A 13,871-nucleotide genomic window follows, 5' to 3' on the forward strand; every position below is an offset into this window, starting at 1 on the left:
TAGGCTGGCTTTCTCAGATTTCAAACTTTACCACAAATCTATGGTAATCAAAACAGTATGGTACTGGCACAAAAATAGACACAGAGATCACTGGAACAAGATACAGGCCCCAGAAATAAACGCACATTTACATGGTTAATTAATCTATAACAAAGGAGGCAAGAATCTACAATGGGGAAAAGACAGTCTCTTCAATCAATGGTGCTGGGAAAACCAGACAGCCACATGCCAAAGAATGAAACTGGACCACTTTCTTACAGCATACACAAAAATAAATTCAAAATGAAATAAATAAATAAATAAATAAAATAAATGAATAAATAAATAAACAAACTCAAGATGGATTAAAGACTTAAATGTAAGACCTGAAACCACTGGGGTGCCTGGGTGGCTCAGTCAGTTAAGTGTCCGACTTTGGCTCAGGTCCTGAACTCACAGTTTGTGTGTTCGAGCCCCGCATCGGGCTTTGTGCTGACAGCTCAGAGCCTGGAGCATGCTTCAGATTCTGTGTCTCCCACTCTCTGCCCCATTCACTCTCTCTCTCTCTCTCTCAAAAATAAATAAACATAAAAAATCTTAAAAAAAAAATAAAAGACTTGAAACCATAAAACTCTTCAAAGAAAACCTAGGCAGTAAACTCTTAAACATCCTAATATTTATTAGTAAAATTTATTAACAATATTTTTCTGAATCTGTCTTCCCAGGCAAGGGGAACACAGGCAAGAGTAAATAAGTGAAACTACATTGCACTAAAAAGCAAAGGAAACTATCAACAAAACAAAAAGACAACCTACTGAATGGAAGAACATATTTGCAAATGATATATCTGATAAGGGGTTAAAACACCAAATATATAAAGAACTCCTACAACTTAACAACAACAAAAAATCTGATGACAAAATGGGCAGAGGACTTGAATACATTTTTCTAAAGAAGACATACAGATGGCCTCCAGTCACATGAAAAGATATTCAACATTATTATGCATCAGGGAAATACAGATCAAAACCACAATGAGCTATCCACCCTTAGACGGGTCAGAACGACTGGTGTCAAAGAGACAAGAAAGGACAGATGTTGGTGAGGCTGTGGAGAAAATGGAGCCCTTGTGCGCCATTGGTAGAAACGCAAACTGGGGCGTCCACGATGGAAAACAGCAGGGAGATTCATCAAAAAATTAAAAACAGAAATACCCTATGATCCGGTAATTCCACTTCTGGGTATTTATTCAAAGAAAAGGAAAACACTAAAGTGAAAAGATACATGCATTCTGTGTTTATCGCAGCATCATTTACAGTAGCCAAAATATGAAAGCAGCCCATGTCCATCGAGAGACGAATGGATAAAGAGGCGATGTGTCTATACGATGGAATGTGACTCCTCCGTAAAAACGAATGAAACCTTGCCATTCACGGCAACACGGACGGACCTTGAGGGTACTGTGCTGAGTGAAAGAAGTCAGACAGGGGAAGACAACCACCATATGATTTCACTGTACGTGGCACCTAAAGCAAAACAAACACACAAACCGGTTGACTTACAAATACAGAGAACAAACGGGTGGCCGCCAGAGGTCAGGGAGGTGGGAGGATGGGCGAAATCGGGAATTAGGAGGTACAAACGTCCAGTTGTAAAATAAGTAAGTCACAGGGATGAAAAGTGCAGCATAGCGAATAGAGTCAATAATATTGTGATCACTGTGCACGATGACAGATGGTAACAATACTTAATGTGCTGAGCACTCCGTAACGTACATATTTGTTGAATCACTGTTGTGCCCCCGAAACTAATATTTTATGTCAACTCTACTTCAATTTAAAACTTAAAATTATTAAATGGCTTTGAATTTATATCACTACAGGCAGCCCCCAACCTGAGAAGCAATTGGGTAATAACGGTTGGTTCTCTAATCTGTTGTTCAGAGCTCGGAATTCTTTTTTTCCGTAGAAACGTCATAGATGACTGAGCTCACAGATCACACACGTAGAGCTGACTTTCCACGGTGTCTGCGAAGCGTGGGACTTGTGGGTCTGCCTCAAATTCAACTAACCACTCTTCACCGTGTTCTTCTGATGGGAAGACATATCAAGTTCTGACTCACAATTACAGGCATAGATAGTCCAGCACTGCCCCCCCCCAACCTACCTCCCTGATCTTGTTTTGAAATTCTCGGCAAAAACACCAGGACCTTCCTAATGGAATGAATGAGAATTCGGGTCTGTTGTCTCCAAACCCTTTCCAGAAGTTATCCCTCAAGATCTGCATAAAAGGTGATGCTTGGATCAGTCATTCTTGAGGTCTCTGAATTAGGAGAACAGAGTATTACCTGCCACCCCCCCCCCCAAAAAAAACCCTGTAGATTCAGACCTCCTCTACTTGATGGGTCATAAGGTGTTAAGACAGATAGTATGACTGAAAGAACACTGAACTGTGGGTCAACAAACCTGAAATCGAATCTTGACTTGACCATTACCTATGTGACCTCGAACAAATGTCTCGACATTCCCTGGGCCTTAGTTTCCATTTATTTAAAAAATATTAAATAAATAGCACACCCAATTTTTGAAAAGACAGTTTTTAGCTTTCAAGAGAATTTCAATGGAATCTAGCACCACCAACTAATTAAGAGCTGGACAAAATGATATTCTTTTAGCCCTGGCCTTTTAAAAAAAAATTTTTTTTTTTAATGTTTATTTATTTTCGAGAGGCGGAGAGGAGCAGAGAGAGAGGGAGACAGAATCCGAAGCAGGCTCCAGGCTCTGAGCCGTCAGCACAGAGGCCCATGCGGGTCTCGAACCCACGAACCGTGAGCTCATGCCCTGAGCCACCAGCCACCCCAGCCCTGGCATTTAAATTCGAAGTCTGGTGGTTTTTAGTTAGAAACTGCCTCATAACGATTTCCTCACCAACTGAGTATTGGGACCTCCAAGTCCTCTGGTACCATTCTCCTCCTCTATCCTAGTTAAATAAGCAGAAGGACAAATAAAAGCTTTATAGCCTTTCTACACGATTTCTTATTCTCTGAAAATCCTTCCTTTTGTGGTCATAAAACAGCTATCACTTCCAAATCCCCAACGTCCAAATGCGAGTTTTTACACTGACTGGACTAATTGGGTAGTTTCTAGGTCTTTCCTTAGTGACTTGCACACTCTTTTCTCCCCCATCTCTTCAATCAACTCCCCCTTCTACTTCAATTCGCTTGACATATTCCTTGCTCCGAAGTGTGTTGAATCCAACACAGAGGTAGATATCGAAGATCAGCTTCATAACTTAGAATCTTTTTTTTTTTTTTTTCTTTCAGGAAAAGGACCGTTGAACTGTTTATCTTGTGTGTGGAGTTACCACCTAGCGGGAGGAATCTGCACCTCAGACTGTCTGGTGGGAGAATACAGAGTGAAAGAGGTACTGGGAGCTGGGCATGATGCGCCCTGGCCATTTCTTTCTTCTTTTTTTTTTTTTAACATTTATTGATTTTGAGAGAGAGACAGACCAAGTGCGAGCAGGGAAGGGGCAGAGAGACAGGGAGACAAAGAATCCGAAGCAGGCTCCAGGCTCCGAGCTGTCAGCACACGGCCCGACGCCGGGCTCGAACTCACGAACCGCGAGATCATGACCTGAGCTGACGTCGGCCGCTTAACTGACTGAGCCCCATTGCCCTAGCCATTTCCGCAGAGGCATGGGAGCCAGTTTCCGCGTGTATTCTGGGCAAAGTCAAAAAGTCCTAAAATTCCTACACTCGCTCTACTTTTTAAATCTTCTACCAATCCATCATGGAATAATGGTGCTACCTACCTGCAGCCTTAATTTCAATCAAAGAGACTGAGATGACCTGAGATAAATAAGGGGGAAGTTAGGTAATGAGGACCTCAGATTTCACTCTACGTTCATTGCTTGTGACCTTGGAAGTTTCAGGTCCCCTTACATCAGAAATAAGTATCTTCTCTCCTACCCCTCTGCTGTCTAACTTGAAATGCCTGAATAATGTCAGAACCACAAAACTGCTGCTTTTCATTTCCTCCACCCCGCCACAGTGTAGTGAGAGAGAGAGATTTCAGGGCACCCAGGTGGCTCAGGCAGTTCAGTGTCCGACTTCGGCCCAGGTCATGATCTCACCATTCCGGAGTTCAAGCCTTGAGTCAGGTTCTGGGCTGACAGCTCAGAGCCTGGAGCCTGCTTTGGATTCTGTGTCTCCCTGTCTCTCTGTTTCTTCCTCTCTCTCTCTATCTCAAAAATAAATAATTTTTAAAAAAGAGAGAGAGAGAGATTTCATTTCCTTGCTTAGAAATCATGGATATTCTGAGTTCACTAACTTCTTATGTTTCCAAACGTTACAAATTAAGTAAATCTCGGGGCACCTGGCTGTCTCAGTCAGAGTCCCACTCTGGGTTTCAGCTCAAGTCATGATCTCATGGTTTGGGAGATCGAGCCCCGAGTCGGGCTCTGTGCTGATGGTGTGGAGCCTGCTTGGGATTCTCTCTCTCTCTGCACCTCCCTGCTTGTGTGTGTGCTCTCTCTCTCTCAAAATAAATGAATAAACTTAAAAACAAATGAAATTAGGTAAATCTCCCCCATGGTGAAATTAACATGACTCGACATATTCACATATGAGCTCTCTTTTAATCCTTAAACTTTGAAGAAACTGGGGCTCCAAGAGACTGAATAATTTTCTAAAGATCACATAAATAGTAAGTAACAAAGCTGGGACTGAAGCCAGGACTGCGGACAGCTAATCCGTGATTTGATAAGATAGTAACGGCTGAGAAAGCGCCTTATCAGCACCGGAAATGGCCAAAGTGCTCAACAAAGGCAATTTCCATTCCTTCTTTCCCACAGCACACAAGGAAAATAGAAAGATATCTTCCCTCATCTACATTTTCAGCACCAGCAAAGAAGCAACCTGTCAGGAGGGAAGCCACTTTCTCCTTATCTCTTGGTTCTTCTCATGGAGATTGAACTATTTCAGCTAAAGAGTCACAAATAATATTCGGGGGCAGGGCCAAAAGAATCTAGTAACCATGGAGACCAAGTAGCTGAATGTGTATGAGCGAAGGGTGTTGGGTCAAAGAAAACCCCAGCGCAAGCTTGATGAAAAGTGGAATTTGACGTGTCACCTGTCTTGGTGACATCAGAGCAAGCGCTGGGGTCGTGTCAACTAGGAGAACCCAAAGAGGGAGCCACTGCCCCTCAGCTGTCTGTGATGTTGCCACATGGTTGTGATGACCTTGTTGACCGTCTAGTGCCTCTTTTTTTGAGAGAGAGAGAGCATGTGTGTGCATGCGTGTGTGCGAGCAGAAAAGGGAGAGAGCGAGAAGGAGAGGTGGGGCTCAATCTCACCACCGTGAGATCATGACCTTGAGATCGCAACCTGCGCCAAAATCAAGAGGGGGACGTTCAACCGACTGAGCCACCCAGGTGCCCCTGACAGTCTAGTTCTTAAAGAGAAGTTAGGAACTGACTTACAAGTGGAATATCTTCATTTTGAACGTGGGCAAGGAACTGAAAAAATTTTTTTTTAACTGTGAAGGTCAATTTGGATGAGCCAGACAAAACGTGTCCTTGACCAGGTACAGCACATGAGCCACCAGTGTGCAACTTGAGCTGTTCTAGAAGCCTGTTCTCCCACTGTTGTGGCCAGCAGATCTCAGATGGAAAGACCCAGCAGCGATTTCCTCCACGTGCAGTCGGTTCTGCCTTCCACCCTGAACAGCTAAAATGGACCCAGAGCAAAGCTATCTGGCTCCTGTCCCCTACGTGCCTCCCTCCGTCAACGGAGGCAAGATAGAACTCCCACCTGGAAACTCCAGTAGCTTGTCGATGCCTCCACACTCAGAAAGAATCTCCCAATTGTTCTTAACAGGGGGAGAAGTTTAACTGTGAAAAATGCCACGAAAGCTGCGTGGAATGCAAGGGACCCGGCACCAAGAACTGCACTGTGTGCCCCGCCGACCTGGTGCTGCTTCTGGACGACAGTCGTTGTCTACACTGCTGCAATACTTCCGACCCCTCCAATGCCCAGGAGTGCTGTGACTGCCGGGACACCACAGGTGAGGGGAGAGGAAGAGCAGCCTGCAGAGGAAGGGCCTGTCCACCAGAAGCAGATGGGAGCAGAGGGGAGAGGAGGATGGAAAGTTCCGGAGAATCAACAGAGCTCCCTTTTATTGAGTGCCTGCTGTGTGCTTAGTGTACCTAGAACTTTCTGTCCATCAACTCATATAAACAGGGTTTTTTTTGTTTTTTTTTTTAAGTAATCTCTACACCCAACGTGGAGCTCAAACTCACAACCCTGAGATCAAGAGTCACATGCTCCACCCACTGAACCAGCCAGGCGCCCCTCTGCGTAGATGTTATCAATCCCCTTTTGCAGATGAGGAAGGAGACCAAGGCTCAAAGGGTTTGATCAGCATGCTCAAGTCCATAGCAATGTTAAGGGTTCATCTGGAATTAGAATACAGATTCCTTGGACTGCAAAGCCTGCGTTCTTTAAAAAAAAAATTTTTTTTTGAGTTTATTTATTTATTTGGGGAAAGAGAGCACATGCAGGAGAGGGGCCGAGAGAGGGGGAGAGAATCCCAAGCAGGCTCCAGGCTCCAAGCTGTCAGAGCAGAGCCCGATGCAGGGTACAGTCTCACGAACCATGAGATCGTGACCTGAGCCAAAATCAAGAACCAGACGTTCAACGGACTGAGTCACCCAGGTGACCCTGCAAAGCCTGCCTTCTTTCCACTGCTATGCTGCCTCTGAGATGAGAGTTCAAGTCGGTCTAGAATCTCACCTCTTCTTTTTTTTTTTCCTTTCTTTCTTTCTTTTTTTTCTAGAACCTTATCTTTATAAATTTTTTTTCTTCTTCTTTCTTCTTCTTCCCTCCCAGGGAAAAGGAAAGGAATCAACTCTCAAAGAAGCTAATGGCAATATTATTTTTAATCATTCTATGGAAGTTAGCCAACATCTAGGGCTCCCCTTAGAGACTTAAGGCATTTTAGACATGAATTTTCATCAAAGGCTAAAAAGAAACAAAACCGCTTTTACCAATTCCCAGGCCCCCAACTGGCTTCTACCCCCAACCCCATCCATATGGGTACTTGGTCTTCACTGACCACAAACTTAGATCCCAAATGGAGTAATCCCTAAATAAACACACACACACACACACACACACACACACACAAATATATATGATATATATTCTGAAAATACATTCCCTAGTCCAGAAGCAGATCATTTCCTTGGGGTTCAGATGTATCACTGTCTGACAAAGAGACATCATATTTATGTGAGCCTGTCCATGTATAAGTGAAGTAAATCCCAGACCCATAACTGCTACTAGCTATTTCCTTTGTATTGCTCATTAGCCTTTGCAATTCAATTCTAAACATCTTTCCAAAAACTAACCATTCCCTTCTTTTAGCTTTCCTACCCCCACAAACGGCTGATTTCCCCATCTCCTCAGCCATATCCATCTTCAGGGTCTGATTGCCTAATATCCAGGCTATGTCAGCTAAGAATAGTAACCCTCATTATATCGATGGCTTTAAATGAAACCAGAAGTGTGTACATGTTGGGTGCAGAGTTTCTCCAAGCCTGTTCCAACTGAGAACTACTTAGTCAGCTTTCCTGGGCCTCCTGTGACACCTGAAGATCCACATGGGACAAACCTGAACAGTCTATATACTCTTGATTTTCTGCTCATTTCTTCCTGAGACTCTCTGCTCCTTCCACGAAACCAGATCACAGAGGCTGACCCTAACTCTGCAGACCTAAGCCAGAGAACAGCGAGAAGACACAATTGCATATGGCGCCCTAGTAATTGAAACGATCTTGAAACATCTTTTATTGATTCTCCTGCTTTGGGCAGTATTTACCTCCAAACAGCACACATAGACAGTTTACCCATCCCTCTGGTGCTTTAATATTTCCTCCAGAGAAAAATTCTGTGCTGATATTGTTAATGACGAAAACAACTGTGATAGTGCTATTGTTTCAGAAGAGGACACTCTGCTTGATGGGCAAAACTCCCATGAGGATGAAAATTTGAATAAAATCGGAAATTTGTTTATCACTAGCACAAAGAGAGGGGAGATACATAGCGGTGGTGAATCCAACCTAATTGGCTAGTATGTAATAAGCAAAAATCGTTGCCCCCAAAATAACTAGGGGCAGAATTGCATCCATTAAGCTAGTGTATATAATGTATCTAGAATCTCATAAAAGAACCCTGGGGGCAGACCCACGTGGTTCAAACACCATTTATGGAAAACTCACAGTGTTACGTCAACTCGTACATCCAACAGAGCCTGCTAGTTTTGTCCCTGGTTCTCACACTCTCTTTCACGTTCCCATTTGGCAGGTTAAGGAATAGGGAAAGGGGCGTCTGGCTGGCTTAGTCAGTAGAGCAAGTGACTCTTCATCTCAGGATTGTGAGTTCAAGCCCCACACTGGGCGTATTAAAAAAAAAAAAAAAGTCAATTGTTTTAGAAATAATCTTTTCTACCTTTGAACGTTGGACCAGGTTGAAGGGTAGCTGGGGAGAGGAATCAGTCTTAGAGAAAGTCAGAGTTGAAACAAAAAATGGAGCATTTAGCAGTAACTGAAGCATGGCCCAAGATGAAATCTTTTTCGTAAGAGAGAACTAGAAAACTCGATTGTTAAGGTTGAATACTTAGTGACTGACACATGAGGTATGAGGATGAGGGGACTCTTTCGTTCTCACACTGACCTTCATCCTCGAAGGGTTTGTTGGTATCATCAGACGCAGACTCGGACCCTCAGGGGGGACACAGTGCAATTCTGTAGAGCGGTATGCCCTCTAGGAAAATCAGAGACGGCGATTCTGCCATTTTAGATTTCAAACACAGAGCAAAGCTTTTTACCTCAGAAACTAATTTTCCTTATTCCATTTCTCCTCTCCCCTCCTTCCCCTCTCTCCTCTCTCCTCTTCCTTTGAGGTCTTCTTCCCACAGACGAGTGTATCCTTCAAGCAAGTGAAATCGGGCCTACAGGCGAGCGGACCAAGACAGCCCTGTTCATCACCTCCTCCATTATGCTGGTGCTTCTGCTCGGGGCGGCAGTGATTGTCTGGAAGAAATCACGGGGCCGAGCCCAGCCAGTAGCAAAAGCCGGCTATGAGAAGCTGACTGACCCTGGCAAGTCGTATGTTTCCTATAAGAGCAGCCATCTTGAAAGCACCAGCTTTGAAGAAGATCAGGTCATTGAGTACAGGGACCAGGACTATGATGAGGAGGAGGATGATGACATCGTCTACATGGGCCAAGATGGCACCATCTACCGGAAATTTAAGTATGGGCTGCTGGATGATGATGAGGATGAGCTGGAATACGACGATGAAAGTTACTCCTACCAGTAGACAGAGCCCTCCCCCGCCTTCGCCCTGCCCCATCCTGTCCCAGGCATTACAGTTTTGGGGTTTTAGTCCCACACACCAGGCTGATGTGTGGGTGTTTGTCTGTGTCCTCTTAACCCTGAGTCCAGCTAGAGCTGGAAACAAATGCTGAAATGATTGGTTCTTCTTTGGGGTGACTACATTCAATCGACGGTAACTGGGGAACAAGGATAAAATTCAGAGGGATTTTCCTCAAAATAATATGTCAAAATACAGAAGTGAAAAAAAAAAAAGTGAGATTTGTACAAACTGTTTCATGCGATTGAAAAAAAAAAAAAGCGGTGGGCCTATAGGAATTCTGTTTCTCAACGATATTGCGGGGATATTTGCTGCCTTCTGGAATTCTGATATTTCTGTAAATGATTTTGGGGGGACAGGGAGAGGAAAGAGATTCTTGTTTGTCTTCGGGGATTTTTCTCCCCTGTGAGCTATCTGTAGGCAGAGGTTGGCTCTGTAAGGGCCAGCTAAAGAGGGCTCACCACCTCATGCCATTTATCACCCCGTTCCTCCCCAAAGAAAGAGTTGGAATGGATTCTAACATGGAAAAATCCCAACGTCCTGCTCACCAGCGTAACAACCCAGTTACCCACCAGCCTTCCAAAGCTCTCTACCTCTGGGATCTGTTTTTGGACGTCCTAGGCTTCCCTTGGTCCACTCTCCTGTCAAGTACGCGCTTGGATTTGTGCACGAGGCACAGTTTTCTGCAAATAGCAATCCAGAGGGAAGGGCTCTTACTGCGTGAAATTACATAGGCCGGGTTTTGCGGATTTCCTTGTCAAAGCAGAAATTACAGGCAATGTTAGGAGGGGATCGCAAGAAAATGACGTTTTTGGATGATAATGCTACTCAGAAAAAAATTTATTGCACACCTACTCTGCGCTAGGTACCGAGCTAAATAATGCCTTTCAGAAAAAAATCACCCCACTTAATACCATGACTTCATGAGGCTGGTACCATTATCGCTCTGTTTTTATAGGGAACCTCAGACTTCCTGAGAGGTTAGGTACCTAGCCCAAGGTCACAGAAAGCTAAGCAAGATTCCTGGAAAAAGAATGACCCTAAAAGGCATATTCTTAATAACTATGCTAGACTGACATAAAATAAAAAGGAACCTAAATATAGTAAAAGCATGTATATTATTTTATGATACGGCAACTCTGTTACCTTTACTGAATCCATGCATTTTTCTTGTCTTTTAACGTAACGAATCACGGATACGGGAAATCTCTGTGAAGAAGTCTTCATTGTACTGAAGGCCTCAGTGTTGCTTTAGGGGAATATGCTCTTAAAACAAAGGTTGGCAAACTTTCTCTGGAAAGGGCCAGATAGTAAATACTTTAGGCTTTGCACGACAATCAACTCGGCCACATGGAACAAATGGGTGGGCTATGTTCCAATTAAACTTTATTTATGGACACTGAAATTCAAGGGAGTTTTCATGTATCCTGAAATTTTATTCTTCTTTTGATTTTTTTTTCCTTCCATCACTTAAAAACGTAAAACCGTTCTTAGCTCAGACTGGCCACCAGAGTGCAGTTCGCCGACCTCGTCTTAAAAATCTATTTTTAAGAGACCATGTGGATTAAACACACAGGATATGCCTCCACCATTTTTTGACAATTTAAAATCATCGCTTCAAGATTTATTTGAAGCCCTGTTAGTTCCCTTTTCAATTCTTAGAGATTAAAAATAGCTGTAAGATAGCCATCATCATCAATGGAATCATTTCTTATCCCTCTGCTGTGTAATTATGGAGTGTAGCCTATGCAAATGAGTAACGTTGTTGATTCTGTGTTTTTCGTCTTCCCTGATAATCTGAAAGCCCTGACAGAATGAGTTGGACGCGTCCTCGTGTAGCCTGGAAATAGTTTTCCAAGAAAAATCTGTGTTTATGATACACAGTTAATGACTAAATGAGTTTCGAAATAACCCTGAATACAAAGAAAAATTGTATTGTTACCTTATGTGAGCCCGAAAAAAAGGCTTGTGCTGTGCGTTGGTGCAGTTTGACGTGTTTCCTTTGTTCTTGATCATGCCACATTATCCTCAGGCTTCTTTTGAATACTATGCTAACAACTGTCTAAATAGATAAATAATGTGGTTGGAAAACAAAGTCCCTTTCTGGCTTTCTGTTTGCAAATAACTTGGAAATATTAAGAGGATCCCTTATAGACTGGAATGCACTAAGAGGCTGAGCAAGGGCTTGGAAAGTTCCAGTTCATAGAAAGTAATTTTAAAGCTGGAAACAAACTTATATCAAGACCGGACAATGCTATGGGCAATGGCTTGTTAACAGCCTATTTCTGGGCGCTTTTTGTGTGATTGGTATTATGCTTTACCAAGTAAGAGACACAAAACAATGCTGCTTGTTAAGAGTGTTTCTTTTTCTCCTTTTTATCTTTCTACCTCCAATGACCAAAGCTAGTCAGAGCAGTTTTGAAGCTTCTTCCTAAAGATCAATCTGTCAGCCCCACCCTCACTGTTTCAGTTAGGCCCCCAGGCTCTCTCATCGGGGCCTTTCCTACTTCCTCTCGAATTTTGCTGAATTTCAGTCTTTCTCCCAATTTACCCTCCATCCCTCTATCAGAGATCCACCAGATCTTAGGTCCACCGGACCATCGCATTCAGGGATCCCCATCACCCACGTTGACTATGACATTCAAAACTCTGCAAGATAGAGCCAATGCCTCTGTCACCCCCTAGTTCCTGCCCCTCCTTATTTCCCAGGTACTCCATACTTCTTTTTTTAAGCTTATTTATTTTTTAAGAGAAAGCACACACATGTCCGTGTGCAGGGGAGGAGTAGAGAGGGAGAGAGAATCCTAAGCAGGCTCCACGCTGTCAACACAGAGCCCAACATGGGACTTGATCCCATGAACCGTGAGATCACGATCGGAGCCGAAACCAAGAGTCGGACGCTTAACCGACTGAGCCAGGTGCCCCAGATTCTCTTCTTCTCACTTCTCTGGGATAACATCCTCTCATCTCACGTTCTTGGGCACACACAGTTCATTCCTTGGACTATTCTTCCCTCACCTTGACCAACTGGAAGATCTCTGACCATCTTTTAAAATCATGTTCACTTCACTTACAACCTCTCCTGGAATGTCTTGAGGATGAATCACTTTCTCACCTCTCTTCTACCCAGGTACTCTGTGCATATAGTTTTTCGCATCACGTTGTGATGTTACCGTTTGATCATACATCTGTATTTACTGAAAGAGGGGGCAGCTGCTTGATTCCTTGAAGTGGCTACTATCTCCTTTCCAGAACCTAGCACAGTGCCCAGGATGTGAGGAACGGTCAAGAACTCTTGGCGGAACTGAATTTTAAGAAGATAGGACTCACATACACGAAACAACCAGACAGTGATAACGGTCCTGGAGTGCAGTGTTAAGTGGAAAGGAGGAGAAGTATTGTCCGTTAAGCATGAGAAATACCAGATAACTCAAATCAGAGCCTGCTGGGGATGGTTTCATGGGGGGATTTGTGTGTGGACCTGATTTGAAAGAGAAAAGGGGATGGAGAAGATATTCCTCAAAATAGTCACTGGAATCAGTTAAGTTGTTGATCTGACTTTCATGATAATAGTAGTAACAATATTAACCCACCAAGTATGTATTAAGCATTAACCATGTGCCAGGCACTGTTCTAGATACAGCACAGACCTGTTCTGTCTACGGAATATATCTGCATCTGGAAAATGCCAGCAAGTGAAACGAATCAGATCTTGAGTCTTAAGGAACTTGCAATCTAGTTGGGGAGAAAAACATAAGTCATAACACCACAACTACAACTTTTGATGCCTTCTGTGTGCCAGGCACGGTCGGCCATAGGCACTTTTCTCCTGTAATTTTATTTCATCCTTATGACACAAATGCTATAGAGCAGTAATAGGATTCCTCTTTACGAAAGGATACTCAAGGTGCTCTCAGAGTGTTTATGAGTGGCCCACCTGGGATTCGAATCTAGGATTTCTAGTCCATATTCTTTCTGCTGGATTTGAATCTCGGACTTTCTAGTCCATATTCTTTGTGCTCTACCACTCTGCTTCTGCCTGAAGAATGAACCTCGCCTCTGTCCAAAATCCCTGGATCTCTCTCATTTGGAAATTAGTTTTGGCTGAATGGAATTTGCCATAATAACGAACCACCAGAAGGTGATGCCAGTGAAGCATGGATGAAAGCCTGCAGTTAAGGTGCATCATCCCACCGAGAGGCACAGTGTTGAGGGTCAAGGATGAAAGAAATTATTTTAGGTAATTGTGAACATTAACTATACACACACACACACACACACACACACACACACATATATTTCAACATATTAAAACCGAAGATATGGGGCACCTGGGTGGCTCAGTTGGTTAAGCATCCAATTCTTGACTTCGGTTCAGTTTGTGATGATATGGTTTGTGAGATCGAGCCCCACATTGAGCTCTGCGCTGACAGCACAGAGCCTACTTGGGATTCTC

The 13,871-nt window shown here is 43.5% G+C and overlaps 1 protein-coding gene across 2 annotated transcripts in view; it reads left to right on the plus strand.

The window, feature by feature from the left end:
- The window catches only part of PCSK5 (proprotein convertase subtilisin/kexin type 5), a 444,612-nt gene extending 433,792 nt beyond the window's left edge, over positions 1-10,820 (plus strand). For both annotated transcript variants that reach the window (XM_053907817.1, XM_019463577.2), the window contains 3 exons: positions 3,302-3,402; positions 5,858-6,044; positions 8,958-10,820. In XM_053907817.1, the coding sequence (XP_053763792.1) occupies positions 3,302-3,402; positions 5,858-6,044; positions 8,958-9,361 (692 nt within the window). In that variant the 3' untranslated portion in view covers positions 9,362-10,820. The remainder of the gene's footprint in view (positions 1-3,301; positions 3,403-5,857; positions 6,045-8,957) is intronic.
- Positions 10,821-13,871: the final 3,051 nt, after the last annotated feature.

The sequence above is a fragment of the Panthera pardus genome, unplaced genomic scaffold, assembly GCF_024362965.1.
Source record: "Panthera pardus isolate Hobbes unplaced genomic scaffold, ASM2436296v1 HiC_scaffold_20, whole genome shotgun sequence".
In the NCBI taxonomy this organism is placed as follows: domain Eukaryota; kingdom Metazoa; phylum Chordata; class Mammalia; order Carnivora; family Felidae; genus Panthera; species Panthera pardus.